At 41.7% G+C, this 18,589-nt stretch overlaps 1 protein-coding gene across 7 annotated transcripts in view; it reads left to right on the forward strand.

Moving 5' to 3' along the window:
- celf5a (cugbp, Elav-like family member 5a) overlaps positions 1-18,589 on the forward strand; it is a 179,925-nt gene that overhangs the window by 5,031 nt on the left and 156,305 nt on the right. For all 7 annotated transcript variants that reach the window (XM_061033446.1, XM_061033443.1, XM_061033447.1 and 4 more), the window contains exon 2: positions 10,443-10,525. In XM_061033446.1, coding sequence (XP_060889429.1) covers positions 10,443-10,525 — 83 coding nt within the window. The remainder of the gene's footprint in view (positions 1-10,442; positions 10,526-18,589) is intronic.

Here is an 18,589-nt window from a genome sequence, read left to right on the forward strand (position 1 = left end):
GTGTTGGAAGTGCTGTTATTCCTTGACCTTTGTGGAATATGTTTGCTCTTAATGGGGGCCTGAAGCAGAGACAGATATGAGAAGATGTACGATGAGGTCTGAGGGATAAACACTGTCCAATTTCAACACTTAAACACTTGTTTATGAAACCATAGATGATGTGTTTATTTCATTAGATGGGCTAAATGAAGCTTTAGAGTGTGTTTTTTTTTGCATTGTTGACAGAGTCATGGTAAAGGGCATGATTGTAATGGCAGTGGTCTAAAGAGTTAAAGTCTTATGAAAAGCTTTATCTTGAGATTAATCAGTTTGTAATTGGCATTTGTTTATGCAGGTTTCATTCTTTTTTGTGATATAGATGTTCTAAACATGCATCCTACACTGTTTCAAAATGTCTTTTATAGAGGAAAAAACATAAATACGTATATAATGCTATTGTTCTTCTCTTAAGAATAGTTATTTATTGGCACATTTTGTTTAAAAAAAAAGACAGCAAGGGAACTTTATTCTGCTCTTTATGGCCAGTCTTAACTGTGATTTAAAGGATTTTCAGTTAAATGAGTTTTGATGTGTTGCTGGTCTCGTTTCTCTTGTAAAGGTAAAGTCGGTAGAAGCCTGCCACGGTCCTGTTCATGCACAAAGGTCACAGCTATTTCCTCAGTCTAAATAGAGGGAAAGAAGCCTATCTATTTTGTATGGGGAGCGTAGCGGAGAGTGCCTTTGCCTACAGAGCATAGTGTTCTCTTATGAGGAGGGGGGTTATAAAGGCACAGAGCGGAGAAAGGAGGAGGGATCAAGGATGGGAGGAGGGGGTTGGTGGTGTCTTCTAGAATAGCATGAGCTCTTTAATGTTGTGTTTTAGCCTGGCTGGGCACCGATTCATTTTAGAAGGAAAATGAAATAACAAGGGAGAGGGGAGAGAGGAGATTTTAATGCAATGTTTTGTGATAATCCCTCCCTATTTTGGAGCGATTCAGGAGAACTCATGCGATAAAGCCTTGTACAAGCCTGGAAAATAATAAGTTATTTGTCTTGACTTATAGTACTGTGTCCTCAGAGGGCTTGCTAACCCTTGTGTTTTGGCCAAAGAAAAATCACAGATTAGTCAAGCTGTCACATCTCTCTGAATGCCAAATTGTTGAGCCTTTGATGCTGGTGTGAATGAACAATGCATACGTGTCCTACATGTATCTGCCAGAGAGTGCACGCCATCCCAAAGCTGCAGAGATGTGACTTAGCACTGTCACTTGTAAGGATTGGATAGGGAGGGTGGCACATGTGTGCAGCAGGGCCCAGAAGGCAACCGACAGACTGACACATAGGCACATAACAATGGATGTATGGACAGATGGATAAGTGGAGGGGGGAAAGATGAAGTGTTTGTCAGAGATGCAGAAACAAATAGTTGCTTTTATCCCCAGGCAGTGAGGGCGGGAGGAGGTAGAGTGATGGCTCAGTGCGGGACACAGAGGATCCCTCTGACAGGTTGAGAGCCATTTGGACACCGCAGGGCAGGATTGATGGAGGGTGGAGGAGGAGGAGGAGCAGAGGCCAAGTTTAGCAGATGTATAAAACAATCATATGAAAGCTGTATTCCTCCAGCAACACTCGTAATACTTACTCTGTTACCACTGCTGCTGCTTTTGCAAATACAACGATTTCTGGCCTCACGGGCCAATTACTATTTTATGGTTGTTATTTATACCAAAATACAGAAGCAACAACATAAAATGTAAAAATGCAGACCTAAGATACTCTTAATGTCATTATATTGACAACATAAACACTTCATTACCTACCTAGACAGCAATTATGTAGCATTAGACCTTTTTCCGTACAAAAAAACTTTGACATTTGATGAAAACACATTTTAGAAGGAAAATGTCATGAACACTCAGGTCGGTGAGGGATGTGTGAAGATACATGCTGCTCAGCACAGTTATAAATAGAAATTCTGTGGTATTTCCGAAAATAGGTTAAGCTGCCATTGCTGCACTGCTGGCATGACATCACTGATTGCCTGCCAGCCTCCCCCAAAAGACTGCTCCCATACTGTGCTCAAACAGAGGGAGAGAGCGAGGAAGAGACAGAGGGAGCATCTGTGGGCGACTGCAGGGCCATGTCCTCCTTATTTCCAGCATCGCCTCCCACCCCCCCCCCATTCCCTCACACCACATCCCTTCCATCACTCAGCCATCTCCCGTCTCACTCCTTCCATCTATCTTTCCCACTGAAGCTGCAATGCTGTAGCTAACAGTCTCTGTACTTTATTGCCAGAGAAACAAACTGGTCGAGGGCTTTGTACTGGAGATGTATCACAGCCACTTTTTTAGTGTGACACGAGCGGATTGAACGCCAAATTGTACCGAAGGCACAGATAAAAGATATAATTTGTATTTCTTTTTTGATGATCAAAATGTAAATGTGGTTGAATGAGCATAGTATGTGGACTTTTTAAATGAGTTCCAACATGGCAGCCGCTCTATGGCTCACTCTGAACGGTAGATCTGGCTTAATTAAAAAAGACTACTCAAATTAATTAATGGCTGATGGGCTCTCATATCTGTTCCGTGTGCTCTTTGGGTTCACTTAAGAGGGCTTTCTTTACCACTTTACGGATCATTCTATTTAGATAGATAGATAGATAGATAGATAGGCTGTTTCATCATCAGCATAGAAACTAATGCGATAATGGGAAAACCTTTAAAATGAATGTGGTGACTAGAAAATGTAATTCCTTTTTTTTAATGCAATTAACCATATGGTAACCACTTATTGGTCAGATAATTATTGATCATTATCACTCTTCTGCAGCTCAGTGGTGACAAGATAAAAAAAAAAAGACAAAAAGCTGGGACAAGGACAAAAAGTAATTTTTTGGCATAGAGGGCAAATTGAAAGTGTGTTTGTAATTAAGAATTGCACGCTCTGTTCAGTTACTGCGCTCAATGAAAGACCATGTTTAAGAAGCAGAGTGCTCATTAGAAGTTTCTTTATAAAGACAAGTGCAATTAGTGTTTCCACTAAAGGTGGCCTGTGTACAGTAAAACAGTAATGGAAAAACAATGTGGGATTGTCAGGGGGTGGGGTTTCTCCTCCTTACATATCTTTGTATTCCTTTTAAGGTATCGAAAATCAAACTGACTGAAAATCTTATTGGTCTCTGAGTCTGCCGTCAGTTTGTAGCTGCCAGTTATTTGTGATTGAGACTCTGCTATGATCAGTTGATGGTCTAAAAATGATGGCTTTCACTATTCATGAAAGGAATAATGCATCATAGATCAAGTACATTAAGTGAGGACTATGCATCAGCGAAAACAGTGCACTTTATACAGCACTGGGCAAAAAGTCTGAGCCAAGTAAAAGGGATTTTATTACGTTCTTTTCCCCGGTCTTTTTTTTTGTTTTTCCAAGAGGATGTTATAGTACATTAAAAGGTGGAGATGCAGTTTTCTGACTTTGACTGGGGGGCTCAGAGAAACTTTTATTGATTTCTGTGTAAATCCCCTCAGACTTTGTTGGAGGAGGGAGGGAGGCACGACAAGCCAGAGAGACGGGACTTGGCAGGTAAACTCTTGTTGCCCTCCCAGAAGTAGCACGGCGGGAGGCAGTAAGTGTGAACCTACACATTATTTACAGCTCTGTGAAACTCCATCCATTAACAGTGTCAATTAGCTTGCTCATCAGGGATGCAGGCCAAGATGTATTTATAGATCGGGCCTTGGCTTTAACAGCAGAAGAGAGATGAAGTTCAAAGAGAGTCTACAAAAGCTATATGGCTTGCTTTAAAGTCTAAACTATGGTTGGGGATGCCAAAGAACCACATATAGAGAGAGTTCTTGCCAAACTTGGGGATGAGTGGGTGGATGTAATCTATCAAGTGACTTCTTGAAACTGCACCCATACCGCCTAACGACATTGCTTTGTTGTCGAGGGAACTTTGAGCTACTTGGAACTATATTGCTGTTTTCAGCCTTCATGATGCTAGTACGCCTACAGTGTGCAGCCAGAAGTACATGTCAGCTTTCGAGAGAAGTACCCTACAGTTGGATTATATATGAAGAACCACTTCTGCCCTGAGAGAACTATTTAACCTCAGAGCCATACAATAAATTGTGAGTGTAGGGGTGTCAATATAAATCTCTCTTTATCGTTATGATGGCTTCTTTGCTCTCGGTATAGATTCTGAAGCATATACACAGCCGTATAGAAAGAATTTATTCGATTTGTCACACTCATTAGGCATTGCACGGCTCCCCATAACACGAGCATGTTCTGTAAATACTCGCGTTCACACCCTTGCACACAGGCAGATCCTTTGGGACGTGCTGCCTATGGATCTGTTGAACTGCTGCTCGGAGGCTAGTGTAGTCTGAGCGAGTGTAGCAACAAATCAATGGCTGAGGTCTCCTGCTCAGGGGTCAGAGAGGGTACAAGGGAGGGTCCGGGGACTATTTCTTGCCTTCATGATGGACAGCGATGCTCCTTTGCTCGCTCAGCAGCGCCCCCCCCCCAACACACACACATACACACACACACAGCCTTTGCTCAAGGTGAAGGGATGATGGGAGGGGAAGTGAAAGGAGATGTGGAGGAGGATTTGGAGCAGAGGATGAAGGGATTGAGTGATTGATGAAGGTGTGATGGAAGAGTGTAGTCATCTTTAGGATCATGAGATGGTGACTGAGCACAGCGGCCAGCTCCCTTTAAGGTGGCTGTCTGACTTAATTAAGGTTTACAGGTTACGCTAGGCTACTGCTTATATTATATTGCTCATTACAAGCCCATTAAGTCCAGGCAGAGAAAATATTGTTGTCAGAACAATGAGTGAGAGCATTTTGGAAAGTATCTGCCGACTCAATGCTCCAGCTCTTTCTTTATTGTATCTCTTTGTCTGCCCTGCTTCTCCCTGAACATTGGCATGGTTGTGTGAGCAGATCGGGGGGCTTTTTTTCTTTTTTTTCAAAAGGTGAGGGAGTGATTGTTAAAAGCTTCTCCGAGACCAGACTGATTACCCCCCTCACGGTCAATCTGTGCCACTGAGCCTCCTGCCTCCCCGGCTGGCAATGATTCAGGTCATAATCACATTGTATCAGTGCTGATGATGTGTGTCTCAGCTTGCGACCCCTCTGAAAGGCTATCAGTTCCCCTGGAGCCCCACATGGCAGTAAATGAAGTAAGCAAGTAATCTGCCCACAGTGATAGCATTTTCCAAAGAGTGCAAATGATGTGTGAGGGAGCAGGGGCGAGAATGGTTGCCAGGGCTGGCTACGTTTCTGCTACCTTCACACTTTCTGGGCAAGGAAATGCCACATTGAGAGCAAGTTCACACTTTTTCATGCATTCATTCAACACTGGGGCAGTTTGGCTCCTCTGGGGCAAGGAGATTGAGAAAAGGGAGCAGAATGGGAATAAAAGGGGGGAGTGAAAAGAGAAGGGTTGTGGTTTAAACTCATTCTACAATGAATTGCATTCATGCTGACTATTCTGCAGCACACAATGAAGCCCAATAATAACCTCTGGCAAAATGCTTAAACTGTGACATAAATCTTCTATAAATGCAAAAAAAGTCACGTTGATCTTAAACAGTATGTATTAATCGCCTTTGTGTGGGAAAAGTAAGAATGTCTTATTTTGCCAGGTGTTTACTAAGATGCATTTTTACACATAAATGTATTGCAAAAGCCTGAAAAGTTTATTAAATCATTACAAGAAATCAATTAATTATTTTACAGCTGGCCATGCTAGAAGTATACTCAAGGGTCAAGGATCAAGTATATATTTAGAGAAGTAATTTATTAATATTTGGCTCGGGAGCAGGCTAGGGGATTTCTAATTTGTTGAGAAAAGGAAACATTTGGATACAAATGTATTTCTTATGTTTGCTTTTCTTATATGGAGCTAGGCAAGGATTGTTTTTTTAAAAGCAAACAATAAACCACATGGTTTGACATGACAAAATAAAATCAAAGGTACTTCTGTCCTTGAATTTATTTTGAATAAGCAGAGGCTTTCAAAACCTAAATTAAGAGAGTCCATTGCATTCACTCTGTTGAATTGATGGCATTAAAAAAAAGTTTACATCATTGTTACATTGTCAAGGAGGGTTACTCAAATGTGCCTTAGTATTAAAAATCTGCTTGCCATGAATTATTGTTAATTTACAGAGGAAGACCTGCTCACAGCTGCAGGATAATTTTCTTATTGTGGGATAACAAACAAAAAATGCCTCAGAAAACAAAACATAGCTATACATCTAAATATTTTTTTAAAGGTCACAAAATATGCATATTATCAGTTCACCATGGTTTTCTAACACTAATATATGTCCCTAGTCTGTCTACAAAACCCCCCAATTATGAAAAATGTCCATCCTCTCCATCTTTTCCCTGTTCAACTTTTCAGAAAATTTGTGCTCAAACAGGCCGTTATTTAATTTCCCGGTGTGACATCACCAAGGGCAGTAACCCCTCCCCCAGATGGGTGACACTCCCACAGCTAGGTGTTTATTCTGCGACTCTGCGTCTGCCTTCAAACTGTAAACAATACGGCATGGTGCAAGAAAGCCTGAGCCACATCCCCTTCCAGGGAGGGGCGTGGTCAAACACAGCTCATTTGCATTTAAAGACACAGAAACAGCCTGTTCTAAACAGGGCTGAAATAGAGGGGTATATAGGCATGATAAAATACAGGATCAGAGTGGATTTATAACAAGAAACTTCACAGACATGTTTTGGGGGAGCTCTGATACTTATTTAAACTTGTTGAAAAGGAGGATAATATGTGACCTTTAATGAATGTTAAATGGATACTGGTGACAAAATGTGTCACGACAAATGTGTTGTAGAATTTCATGTTCAGAAAAAATAGTATCATAAGTTATTATATAGATTATTAACTCACATAAAAATTAATTATGCTGTATGTTGTGAATCTAATTTGAAATTGGGTGAATTGGGCTTCTGTGCTGCCCCAGACACACAAAGAGCCGTGCTTGAAATAAAATATGTTTGTGTTAATGAAGCGCCTCGGCCACAGTGAACTATTCAGTATCTTCCATTGCTTACCCTCTCTCGTTCTCTTGTTCTCTCGTTCTCTCGTTCTCTCGTTCTCTCTCTCTCTCTCTCTCAGCCGTTTTTTTAATTACATGCCAATTCACCACAGTGGTGATGGAGAGACTTGGCTCTATTTCCCAGTACACGGCGCACATTAAAAATATATCATTGAGAAATCGGAAAGGAACTGAGCGGGCAAAGAGAAAGAAGACTGGATGGAAGAAGGGAGAGAAAGGGGAAAGGGAGCAAAGAGGAAAAGTAAAAAATGTATTCACTTTGGAGCTGAATTCGACGTGTGCGATAAGGCTGTTTTAGCTTTCTATCAGTTGATGCAGAGGATCATCTCCTCACAATGGGAAGGCTTTCCCCATTGCTTTGTCAGCAGGCTCCGATTACAGTGGCTTTTTGTTGTGTTTCAAACAATTTCATCATGCTCCCCCCCTCACACTTCGGCACTTGGTATGCAACGCAGCGCTGGCAATTTGTACGTGTTTGGATTCCAATTATGGACTTGTTAAAGCTTTTTCGCCTGTGGCCTGCAAATTCTTATTAAGCCATACATTAAAGAGCACAGAATCACATTTAAATGGAGTTCATGTTTCTCTTTTGTTTGCCAGTGTTGTAGTTCTTATTAATTTATTCTCAATGCCCTATATGCATTACACATTAACAAATAAATCGTGTTTGTGATTGTAATGCAAAATACTTGTTCCTTATTCAGAGATAGGGCCAGCATTTGTCAAGAAAACCAACAACAACAAGCCCAGAGAGAGCGGGCAAAAAGAGAAAAACAAGCAGCAAAACGGAGCCCTTCCCTCCTTCCCCCTTCCTTCCCCTCAACCATTTGTGAAACAAACAGTGAGGCAAACCAAAAAACCAACAACAATATCTGGTATTTTCTTTGTTAGCTGATGTAGAGGAGAAAAGGGAAGTGAGACAGCAGTGTGAGTGATTGAGTGATTTGCTTGGTGACCATTGGAAATCATTAGGTTAGGGGTGTTGGGACAAGGGAGGCTATGGGGAGGACACCAGTGCTACAGTCAGCCACCTCAAAGGTCACGACCCTGGCCAGGCTCCATCTCTATCTGTCTTTCTTATGCTGAGAAGTCTGTCAGGGTGCTGCTGCCTGACTGTCCCAAACAAAAGGAGAAGGGTTAGTGAATAGAAAATAATTAACTTATTGTGATCTGAAAAAACAGAACATAATTAAACTGTACAAAAATGTGAAGATTTTTGAGAACTTCCACACATATGTAGACACTTTAAGCTTAGAGCAGAAAGACAAAACAGGTTACGGTTCAATCAATGGATCAATGACTGACATTGGCAGGTTAACCCTCCTTTCTGAGACATTCCTGCAAAGGTTACAGTGGAGAATTACCCGAACGGGGCATTGGCCAATGAAATGGTCACACATGCACAAAAAAAAAATGGTTGCTTTAAAGGAAAAGGGAATACAGGTTGGGATTTTGTCTGTATTAAGACACTAAATACATTACCACATACTGAATACATTTGGCTGTTGAAATAAGATCCAACATGCAGCGGCTGCTAATAAAGCGTCTTGAGAGTGGCAGAAATATGATGCACAGTAACCCATATGAACCTCATTAATAGAACACAAGCAAATCTATTAATTCAGACTGTCAGGGGGGAAATGGTTGCCTCAACGCTGCATCTGGTTTCCCTCTGTCTCTCTTCTCCTTCTTTGTGCATTCAGTGATTTGACAGATGTTGTGTGCATGCTTAACATTCATGCTTGGTGGGTGTTTGTGTGTGTGTGTGTGTGTGTGTGTGTGTGTGTGTGTGTGTGTGTGTTTGGTAGGCAGGATACCTGAAAACTTGCAGTAGCTATTTACTCTGGAGAGATTTTAACACCACATCCTGTCTTCACTTCTCTTCTGTCAGTATTTCCCTCCTCCCTCCAGTCCTACAGTGGTCTCTCATCCATTCCTCTCTCCTTTTCTAGCCCCCCTCCCAATATACTCCTGCAGTCCTGTTTCTTGTGTCTGCGCTGCTGTCACAACCACTCAAATTGGGGACGCTGGCCAGGCTGCTAGCTTTTGACAGGTCATGGCACGAGGGATAGGGAAGCTGTAAAAACCTGTGCCCACCCCCACTTTTCTGTTGAGGTTTTGTTTTTTCCTTCACCTCCCCATCCATCATCTCAAACTATCTGCATGTTGCCTAGTGTACTGCATTACTTCTTTTTTTCATTAACCATATCTGTTTAATCAATGATGTACTAACACAGAGTTTCATGTTTTCTCTAAACCTTTATACTGATCTTTTTATCATTTTGTTAATGCTTAGTGTCAAAGTACTTTTTGTGTTGAAACAGAACAAACTCATGTTTTCCTGTCCATTCTTCATGTTGCCCCTACTCTAATGTTCGGAGTGCATTTTTTTTAAACCACTGTGCCTGTTATACAAAATATATGGAGAGCTTATTAAAGGACACTGAGAATGAACACATTTAGGATTAGCATAATTGAAAAAAAAATGTTTTTTTAGTTTTGAGATCTAACTTTAAAGTCAGAATCCTGACTTTTTATTAGCAGTCTGACTTTGAGCTTAGCATTATAAAATAAAAGTCAGAACGCAAAATAATATTTTCACTGGTCCAAATTCTCTTTCGTACATTTTCATGTCCTATTTTGATTAAACTTTTAAATATATATATTTTTTTCTTTTACTACATGTAATATTTTAGTAATACAGTTTGAGGTTGCAGTTTGAGGCTCCTGCTCGCTCAGGGACTCTAGACTCCTGGTTGCACGCATGTAGTTCAGTACAATGAGATGTGCCACAACATGTATCCACGTTAAGCATTGCTTGGAATTTCTTATTTACAGATGCGCAAAAGTGGCAAACAATGTATAAATATAGGCAAACAATGTATAAATATAGGCAAACAATGTATAAATATAGCAACACACATGTATATTGAATGTATGAGGGTAACGGACTAGTGACAGAGTTTTTGAAGATAATTGATACTCTTAGAAGTGCTGCACTTTACAGCAGTTTGCTAATAAGGAATCCAGGAAGCCCCTGTAGCCTCTACGATGTTAGCTGTGTGAATGTACAGAATATGGACAGTGTGTTTTTAAGTCGTGTGTTAGCCGACAATTTTATTTTAATTTCATGCCTGGGTGAGCAAGAATGTTTCTCACACATTATTCCGTATACCCAGTTGTCTGGCAAAAAAAGCTGCTTGTGTTTCCAGAAATGGAAGTTTACTATTAACCCATGAACACCTGTAAAGTATTTCATGTGTCCAATTGTGCATCATGTGTTTTTTTAAACTGTTTTAATCTTTGTGATCTTAAGTGAGTGGTATTAATAATCCTAAATAAGTGTTTATGTCATATACCTGTGTTTCAGGTTGTGCATTCCTCACCTACTGCGCCAGAGAGTCGGCCATCAAAGCCCAAAACGCCCTCCATGAACAGAAAACACTGCCAGGGGTAAGTGTCTGTTCCCCTGTCTCCCTCGATCTGTCAGCCCTCCTCTTCTCACTCTCTTTACTCTCTATGGTGGTCAGCCATGCCATCTGTACGCGGCCACACACCAGCCGGCATTCTCCATGCATGGTCCCCGAGATGAAAACCACTTTGGAAAGCAATTCAATCAATATCTCAGTCTTTTGAAGGCCCAGTTTCAACTTTTCCATGTGTCTGTCCTCGGGGGATAATGCCAGCATTGATCAGACCCAATCTGCTTCACACTTTTGAAGCAGTGGTGCAGAATGACTGAGGTTTGGGGTGCAAAGCTCTACAATTCATGTGCTACAAACAGAGTAAACAAGGTTTAGGTTTAGGAATGAATTCATAAGATAAAGAGTATGAACAGCTCTGTTCATACATACAGTGTATGGGGGTGGGTATAAGAGGCTCCATACAGAGGCAGCATGGCTTAACATGGTCAAATCAAGCTTGTGCTGGAGAGAAATAACAGTGAATATCCACTCGACCCCTCCCATCTTCTCACCAGCTACACGCCCTCTGATGGAATACAAAGAGCCAGAGAAACCAGCCAAAAGGCACATGTTTTACTTAATCATGCAAATACAACATGCATAAACTTTTGACAGCTTTCGAGACAAAACAATTAGATTCGTTTATCCTGCAAATTAGCTTAGCGTGAGGCCAGAGGGCGTTGTTCTCTTCCTCTTTCCTTTACATTTGAATAATGAGATGGTATACAGAAAAAGGAAACAAGTGTTCTTACATAATGCCAGAGGATGCGCTCATGGGAGGTTGGAGCTGAGGGGAGAATTCTCCGGTTGTTGAACTGATTTTGTCCGTGGTCTGGTTCATGTCTCCTCGTCATTAATTATGCCCCCCCCCCTCCCCTCGTTTGCAGCATGGCAGATTGACCCACAATTGGGATTTAATAGTCGATGTGGCTAAATGTAAACATAAGATGCATGTGGGTCGAGGCAAAGATGCTAACAAGGTTGTTGCTCTTGCTGCTCCTCTTTCTTTCTTCTCTGTGTGTTCTGAGAGAAGAGCAGGTCTTCAAACCATCGAGGCTTAGAAAAGTTAAACAATCAACCGAATGGAAGGCTGTAAACAACCTTACATGTATTGCATTGTACTGCATCACTTAATGTTTAGTCAAGAAACAATATTTAATGACTATACAGCCGTGATGCAAAGAGTAGGTATACAGATTTAAAAAACATAGCCTTGCATGTGTGTGTATTTTGGGATATGTGCGTCAACTGAACGGTTAAACTGCATCAACCTTGCTAGTCAGCGCCAGAAATACTAGTCAGTTAAACAAATTATAAATATTTGTATATATTGGCCATTGATGCCGGTCAAGAGTTCTGCTCAAACTGCAACGTAGCAACCTGGCACTAGCTGGGTTTGTAGCCATAGACTGGCTGTAGCTCAGGTTAATGGGCCTGCCTTCCCTGCTCTGCTACCTGGATGCAAACAAAGCAAAGTTAATTGGATAGCATTTCATAGGAGCATTGCAGTCTGGCAATATTTCGACTTGTAGACATAATATATGTAGGATGTGTCAGGTTAAACTGGCATATCAACCGGAACAATGTGTAATTACATTTAACACAGGAATGAGGTTGTAACCCTGCAGGGAAGACCAACCTCTTGCGGTGCTAGCACAGCTCATGTTAGCCACACTTAGCAAACCAAATTACATTGTTTACCCGCAGACAGTTATGAATAAATTGTGCTGGATATTTACTGTTTTCTTTGTGTTTTCTTACCTTTCGGTAAGTCTGAATTGAGATTGAGAAAATGAATCCCCTAGGAGCATCCCTGTCGTATAAACACCAACATTCACTGAACTTGAAAGTTGCCTTGTTACACTTGAGACAAATAAAACCCTTTTCTTGTACCTCTCAGTTCAGTTTTCACCCTCCTGCTGACTTTCCCTAAACCACACCGCCTACCCAGTCCTGTCCACCCCACATCCTCCTGTCTCCCCTTTTTCCCAGCTCTGCTCTCCCAGAGACAGAGCGTGTCATAGAAATGTAACAGGCCGACATTGATGGGTGTCAGGCCGCACAGGCGAGGCTGCTCTGCTCTTCCCTTCGACTTCACTCACACACATACAAACGCCAGAGATCTAAGGAAACACAGGGTGTAGCAAAAGCGTGAACAGGTGCAACAGCAGCGGAACGATGAAAACAGTATGCCTGTTTGCCTAAACGTCCTATAGACCCTGTTCAAAATATCGTATTCAGGAGATGTACAGGAGATTTCTTGAGGTATCACATGCTGTAGTGTTTTGAGTTGGGTCTGTTTCACTGGGTGTTCATGCATTTGACTACCTCCCATCACACCTGTCCTCTCTGGAGGCCACCGTGTTTCTAAATCTTGTGTGATATGAATCCTGTTGCTTGACAGCTTGATGGTAAGTAGATATGCCTGTTGTTTGTTTGCAAAATCATATTAGATATGCATTATGCCAGGGGCTACGGTGCAATTAATGTAAAACTAGGATTCTCCAGAGAGGAGTTATGAGGTATTAACATCCAAGTTTTGTCATTAATCCCTTCGTGGCGCTTAAGGCCGGTGTGGTTACCCTTTCATTACTGTGATTTTAAATGACATCAGATCTCATGTCAACACACCAAATCCTGCTGGACTTAACTTGTTGCAAATTAAGTAGGACCAGGTATGAACCACCAAATAAGCTATTTTGAATTGCAGGGCTCTTGCTCAACTCAGAGCACAAACAATCCAATCCTCAGGTAATGTATACAAAAAATACAAATGGGCAGCCTCATTTACAAAACTGGAGATCATGAGAGCAGGATTTGGATTTAGTCTTGAGCTAGAAGGCTACTGTTCACACCCTGATGTAATTCTCTTTTGTAAGTTGCTGAATCTCTCCCCTTTGATGTTAAAAGGGACAAGAAAGCACATCATAAATACAACCTAAAACCCATAAGGTTTCTGTCCTGGTGGATTTGGCATCCTTGTGGTTACCCTATATTAAAATGTCCACTTGGATTGATGAAATAAACATGTTAACAGCCCGGTACAAAAAATGTTTTTTGGTCTAACTTATGTCTGCACAAATTGTACAGGTTTTCTTTTCTTTTTATTACTCATCCGTTTTGATTTTGTGAAGAACAAGTTATTCAAAATAAGGGCTATAGCTGTCAGGAGTCGTAAGGCCCCGCATCAGCTCCAGCTATTAGCCTGTTTGTTAAATGACAGTTAGTATGAGACAGCATTTTCAAAATAGCGAACACTATGATGGCCTTCAAAAGTCGGCTTCAGAAATCAATTGGTGGGGCGATGGTGGCGCAGTGGTTAGTGCGCGTGCCCCATGTATGGAGGCTGTAGTCTTCCAAGCGGGCGGCCCAGGTTCAAACCCAACCTGTGGCTTCTTTCCCACATGTCATTCCATTCTCTCTCCCTCTGATTTATGACTATCCACTGCCCTATCGCTCAATTAAAGGCACAAAAAGCCCAAAAATAAATCTTTAAAAAAGAGAAAGAAATCAATTGGTGACATCACTGAGACTACGTCTATTTATATACAGTCTATAAGTCCTACGTGACAATCACTGCCCATTTTATTGAGAATGGTTGAGCAATGAATTAAAACATGCTACAAACTAGGATAATGCAGGAGTTTTAAGGCCTTTCATTAGACCTGGTGTTCTGCTGAGTTTTTGCTGCTTAATAATGCTCCCAGAATAGAGGTTCACTTAATATCACATTAGCTGTATACCCACTCCATTTGCAGTGTTTCAATACTCGTTAACAAAGCTGTTGTTTAAGAGTTCAGGAGAAACCTTCTTCATTTATAGGCATATTAAGGTATGATGTATGATGATGACAAGCAAAATATTGTGCCTTTGCACATGTAGCTACGCACAGATTAGTTTAGTAGCATGTCTCAATGGAGATGGAACACATTTAGGTAGTTACTGACAAATGGTGCAAATCCATCTAATCTAATCTAACATCGTATGTTATCGGTTCGTATCGTGGGGTATCCTGTGATGTCCATCCCTAATCACAGCATGTATCACTTTCTTTGGTTCGCTACTGAATGTTTGTGTATTTTAAATGCTTCTAAAGGTTTCTTTTCCAAAACAATGAAAACTAATATTAAGAGAGGAAAAAACATAATGCTAATTCAGTTTCTAATTTGTGCAAAATGTTTTTTGATAATGAGATATTTCGAGGGTATTATCCTCAACATACTTATAAGAACCAAATGTGCCATGTGTGGGTACACTCAGAGGTTAGCACTGGTTGCCACACATCCATGCACACCCACACACAACCCGGTGTCAACTTATTATCGGGAGGAAGTGTTTGTGTTCTTGGATGTTATTATCCATGTCCCCCTGATACACATTAGCTGCTGAAGGGAACAGTATGGCCTAATGGAAGTGTACTGGACTGGAATATAGATTCCTGCGGTGAAGTGTGATGGGAACCTTGGGGACATGAGTGCCTGACATAAGTTTGGCCACAGAAGAGGAGAAGCTTTGACAGTTTACCAGGTGTGTGCTTCTTGGCTCTATTAGCTCTGTGTGTTTGTGCTCACGTGGTAAACCAGCTTTGCATTGCAGCCAGGCCTGTATGTAGATACAGATAGCAGTGTGTAAAGGTGGAAAGAAAAACATGTGCACATGGCAGCTTGCCGTGATCACACACATCACCCACAACAGTCAGGCCTGATTATATTATTTGTGTGCTGTTTCGTGCTTCTTTGCAGCGGATGGAGATGCACCGCTTTTTTTATATTACATAACAGAAGAGTGCTTTATTTTGTTTGTGAACAATACTTGCGTGTGTTAGCTTAAAATTCCGACTATCAGTTTCATTCACTCCTATAACAATCAAAGCAACCCCTGATGACCTGATTATCTGTTATGACATAGTTGCCATAAAACAAAAAAAAACAAATAACCAATACTGTCAGGGGTTATTTCTTTGGTATGTGTGCTTGAGTCTCACAGCTCTCTGCACAAGTCCACAGGAGATTTCCTCCACCCAGCATGGCATCATGACAAAATCCTGCATCCTTCACACCATCCACTCATCTCTCCCCCTCCCTCTTCCCCTCACACCTCCCCCCTCTCTCCTCAAACTCCCTGTCCTCTCCCTGCTACTCCTCAAATCCAGCCGATCCAAGAAATAATCTCAGCCGCTACAGCGAGTCTATTTCCTGTAGTACAGAAAAACATGCCAACCCCCCCCCCCCCCCTCCTCTTTTGGTCATGCTAGCAATGTGTACAACAGTGATTGTCTTGGAGAGGCAATGGAGGGAATGTGTTTGCTGCTTGCATTTACTCCTAGTATTAGTACAGCTCGACCTGGGGGGAGTGTAAGAGGCTGGCAGTGATTCAGGAGGCAGGTTTATGGAAATAGCACCCGCATTAAAAACCCAATGAGAGCAGGGAGAAGATTATGCTCCGGCACACACATGTGGGCTCCTGCAATGTCAACACTCTAAGTAGATCCCCTCCCTCTCAATTGCCTCCGTCTCCCTCTGTCTCCATTTCTGTCTCCTGCTCTCTCGCTCTTGCACGGTGCCCTTTGCTGCGCACACACACCTGCACTGTTTGTGGTCCTGTGTGTTTGTGCACATATAAAGGCATGACTTTACTGGTGTTTGTATGTGTTATTATTATGTGTACGTGCCAGTGCTCAGCTTTGGCATAATTGGATGTATGAGAAGCAAGAAGCAGAGCACGGCTGTGTTGCAGAGAGTGGCCGACCTTATGCTGTTGAAATTGAGGTTTCCGTGCGAGTCGTTCCTCAACACAGCAGCCTGCCTTCCGTTGGTCTTTGCACGCACTCTCACTCACACACACACACACACACACACACACACACACACACACACACACACACACACACACACACACACACACACACACACACACACACACACACACAAACTCAAACATGCAGAGACAGAAACATAACATTCAGCCATACTTTTGAGGGCATTCTTTCCACCTGCTATCAGCTACAGAAAAATTCACTGCTACAGCATACACTCTGTGAAAGTTGGCAAACTAAGCGTAGTGAATTGTATGATTGTGTGTGTACTGTATGTGCCTGTGTTGAGTGGGCAGGGTGGGGGAAGAGGTGATTGGACTGGTAAGCATGAAGCCAACCGTTGCTGACATGCTGTACATGTAGATAGTAAAAGGGAGACTTGAGAAGATTGCCTTTTGGTAAGAGAAACGTGTGTTTACAGTATGTGAATGTTTCAGTAAGAAGACCATTGTGGGGATGAATTTGACCTGCATGGTAAAGGTATTTTCTTTCTTTTATTATTTTCTTTTTTGCTTTATCAATTTTACAGGCATATGTTTTGGTAATTGAACAATCACATTGAAAGGAACATACTGCAACTTTTCCTATATTTTTCACGTTTTCTTTTAGCTTTGGTCACATATGAAATAAGTGAACTAGTGTTTTTTTTTATTTATTGTCGCTCTTGTAAGATCTTGGTGTCCCTGTAATAATCAAACACATAAGAAAAGATACATACTATGTCTTTTCAAACATATTGTCATAAATAAGCTTACCACTGGCCGTATGAGCTCTACAGTAAGCTGGATGATCTCAGAGTCTACAGGAGGCCGCCTCTGGTGTCTCTTTTTACAACCTATAGTTGATGCATTGAGATGAGAATAAAGCAGGCTTTGTAGTTACTAGTACCCTAATAGTGTTGTATCTGTGACCTGGCTTGTCTCAGAACTTAATACCAAAGTCAAATCCCTCTGATGAAAAGAAGGAGCAGGTGGTGCACCGAGGCTAGAGGATTGGGGCTTTTGTGGATGTGTGAATAGATGTATGCTTGCTATAAGTTGCACTGCATATAGCAGTGTGCACACTACCGCTGCAATTTCCATGCACGTAATGAAACTGCCTCGTTATGTTTCCTGCTGCCAGTGTGTTCTTCTCTGCTCTTTGTCAACTACACACAACATCAATATGAAGGTAAATATTCTCATTATATTGTCACGCTCTGTTGTGTCATTCCCCACATCCGTATCCTTCTTTTTACACCATGCCCCCCCCCCCCCCCTGTCTTTATTGATAGTCTATCTCTGGGAGGTGCATGTGTGAACGAGCAACTCAGGAAGAATTTAGACATTTTGTAGACATTTTCAAGAGAGCATATGTGAGGACGGCGTATGTTAGTTTGAAAGTGTGTTGATGCATTTCTGCTGTAATAGCATATTAGTGTAACGTATACACAGAAAAGAGCTGGCGTACCAGAGTGCTCTTAAGGGAACAGAACCTCTAAACCCTTACAATATGCACTTATTCTCGCTCTCTCTCTCTCACACACACACACACACACACACACACACACACACACACACACACACACACACACACACACACACGCACACACACGCAGAGGAGCTAGAAATACACTGTAACACACAGGGTAACTGTTGGAGCCATCAGGATGTTGCTTGTTTTTCACCTTCTGTCTCTCGGTCTCACTGTTGCTCCTCTGGTGCCCCCTTGAACACACAAATAACTTAACATACACCCAAATACACACACACACACCTCTCCTTTGTTCGTCTCGTTTTCCTGTGTGGTAGATTAGCCACATATTTAGAGAAGCCTTCCTCTCCCCAGGGGATTTGCTTCCAAGGGTATTTGGAGAAAAGAGGAGGATCTTGGCTCTGCACCTGCCAAGTGTGTTTCATCATTTAAGTTAATTTCAGTAAGTGTACTACACTGATGTGAAGTTGTTTAGAAGTGCTGCTGTAAAAGGTTACAGTCACATTTCTGTTGCATTTAAATATTTCATTATGTGGATAAAATGAAAAACAGGTTGAATGTTGGGGGAAGAAAAGACACTCCTTTTTATATTCATTTCTTACAGCCAACAGTGAGTTACAGGGATTGTCATCATATTTGAAGTGAATCCCTTACTAAAATTTGAGCTACAGATGACCGTATTTTGAACCCATGTGTGACGTTAGCGCTGATGACATTACATTGCTGCTCCCCCCTCCCTCTGCTCAGGGTACAGCTCACTAACTG

This window comes from Labrus mixtus, chromosome 3 (assembly GCF_963584025.1).
Source record: "Labrus mixtus chromosome 3, fLabMix1.1, whole genome shotgun sequence".
NCBI classification, from domain to species: domain Eukaryota; kingdom Metazoa; phylum Chordata; class Actinopteri; order Labriformes; family Labridae; genus Labrus; species Labrus mixtus.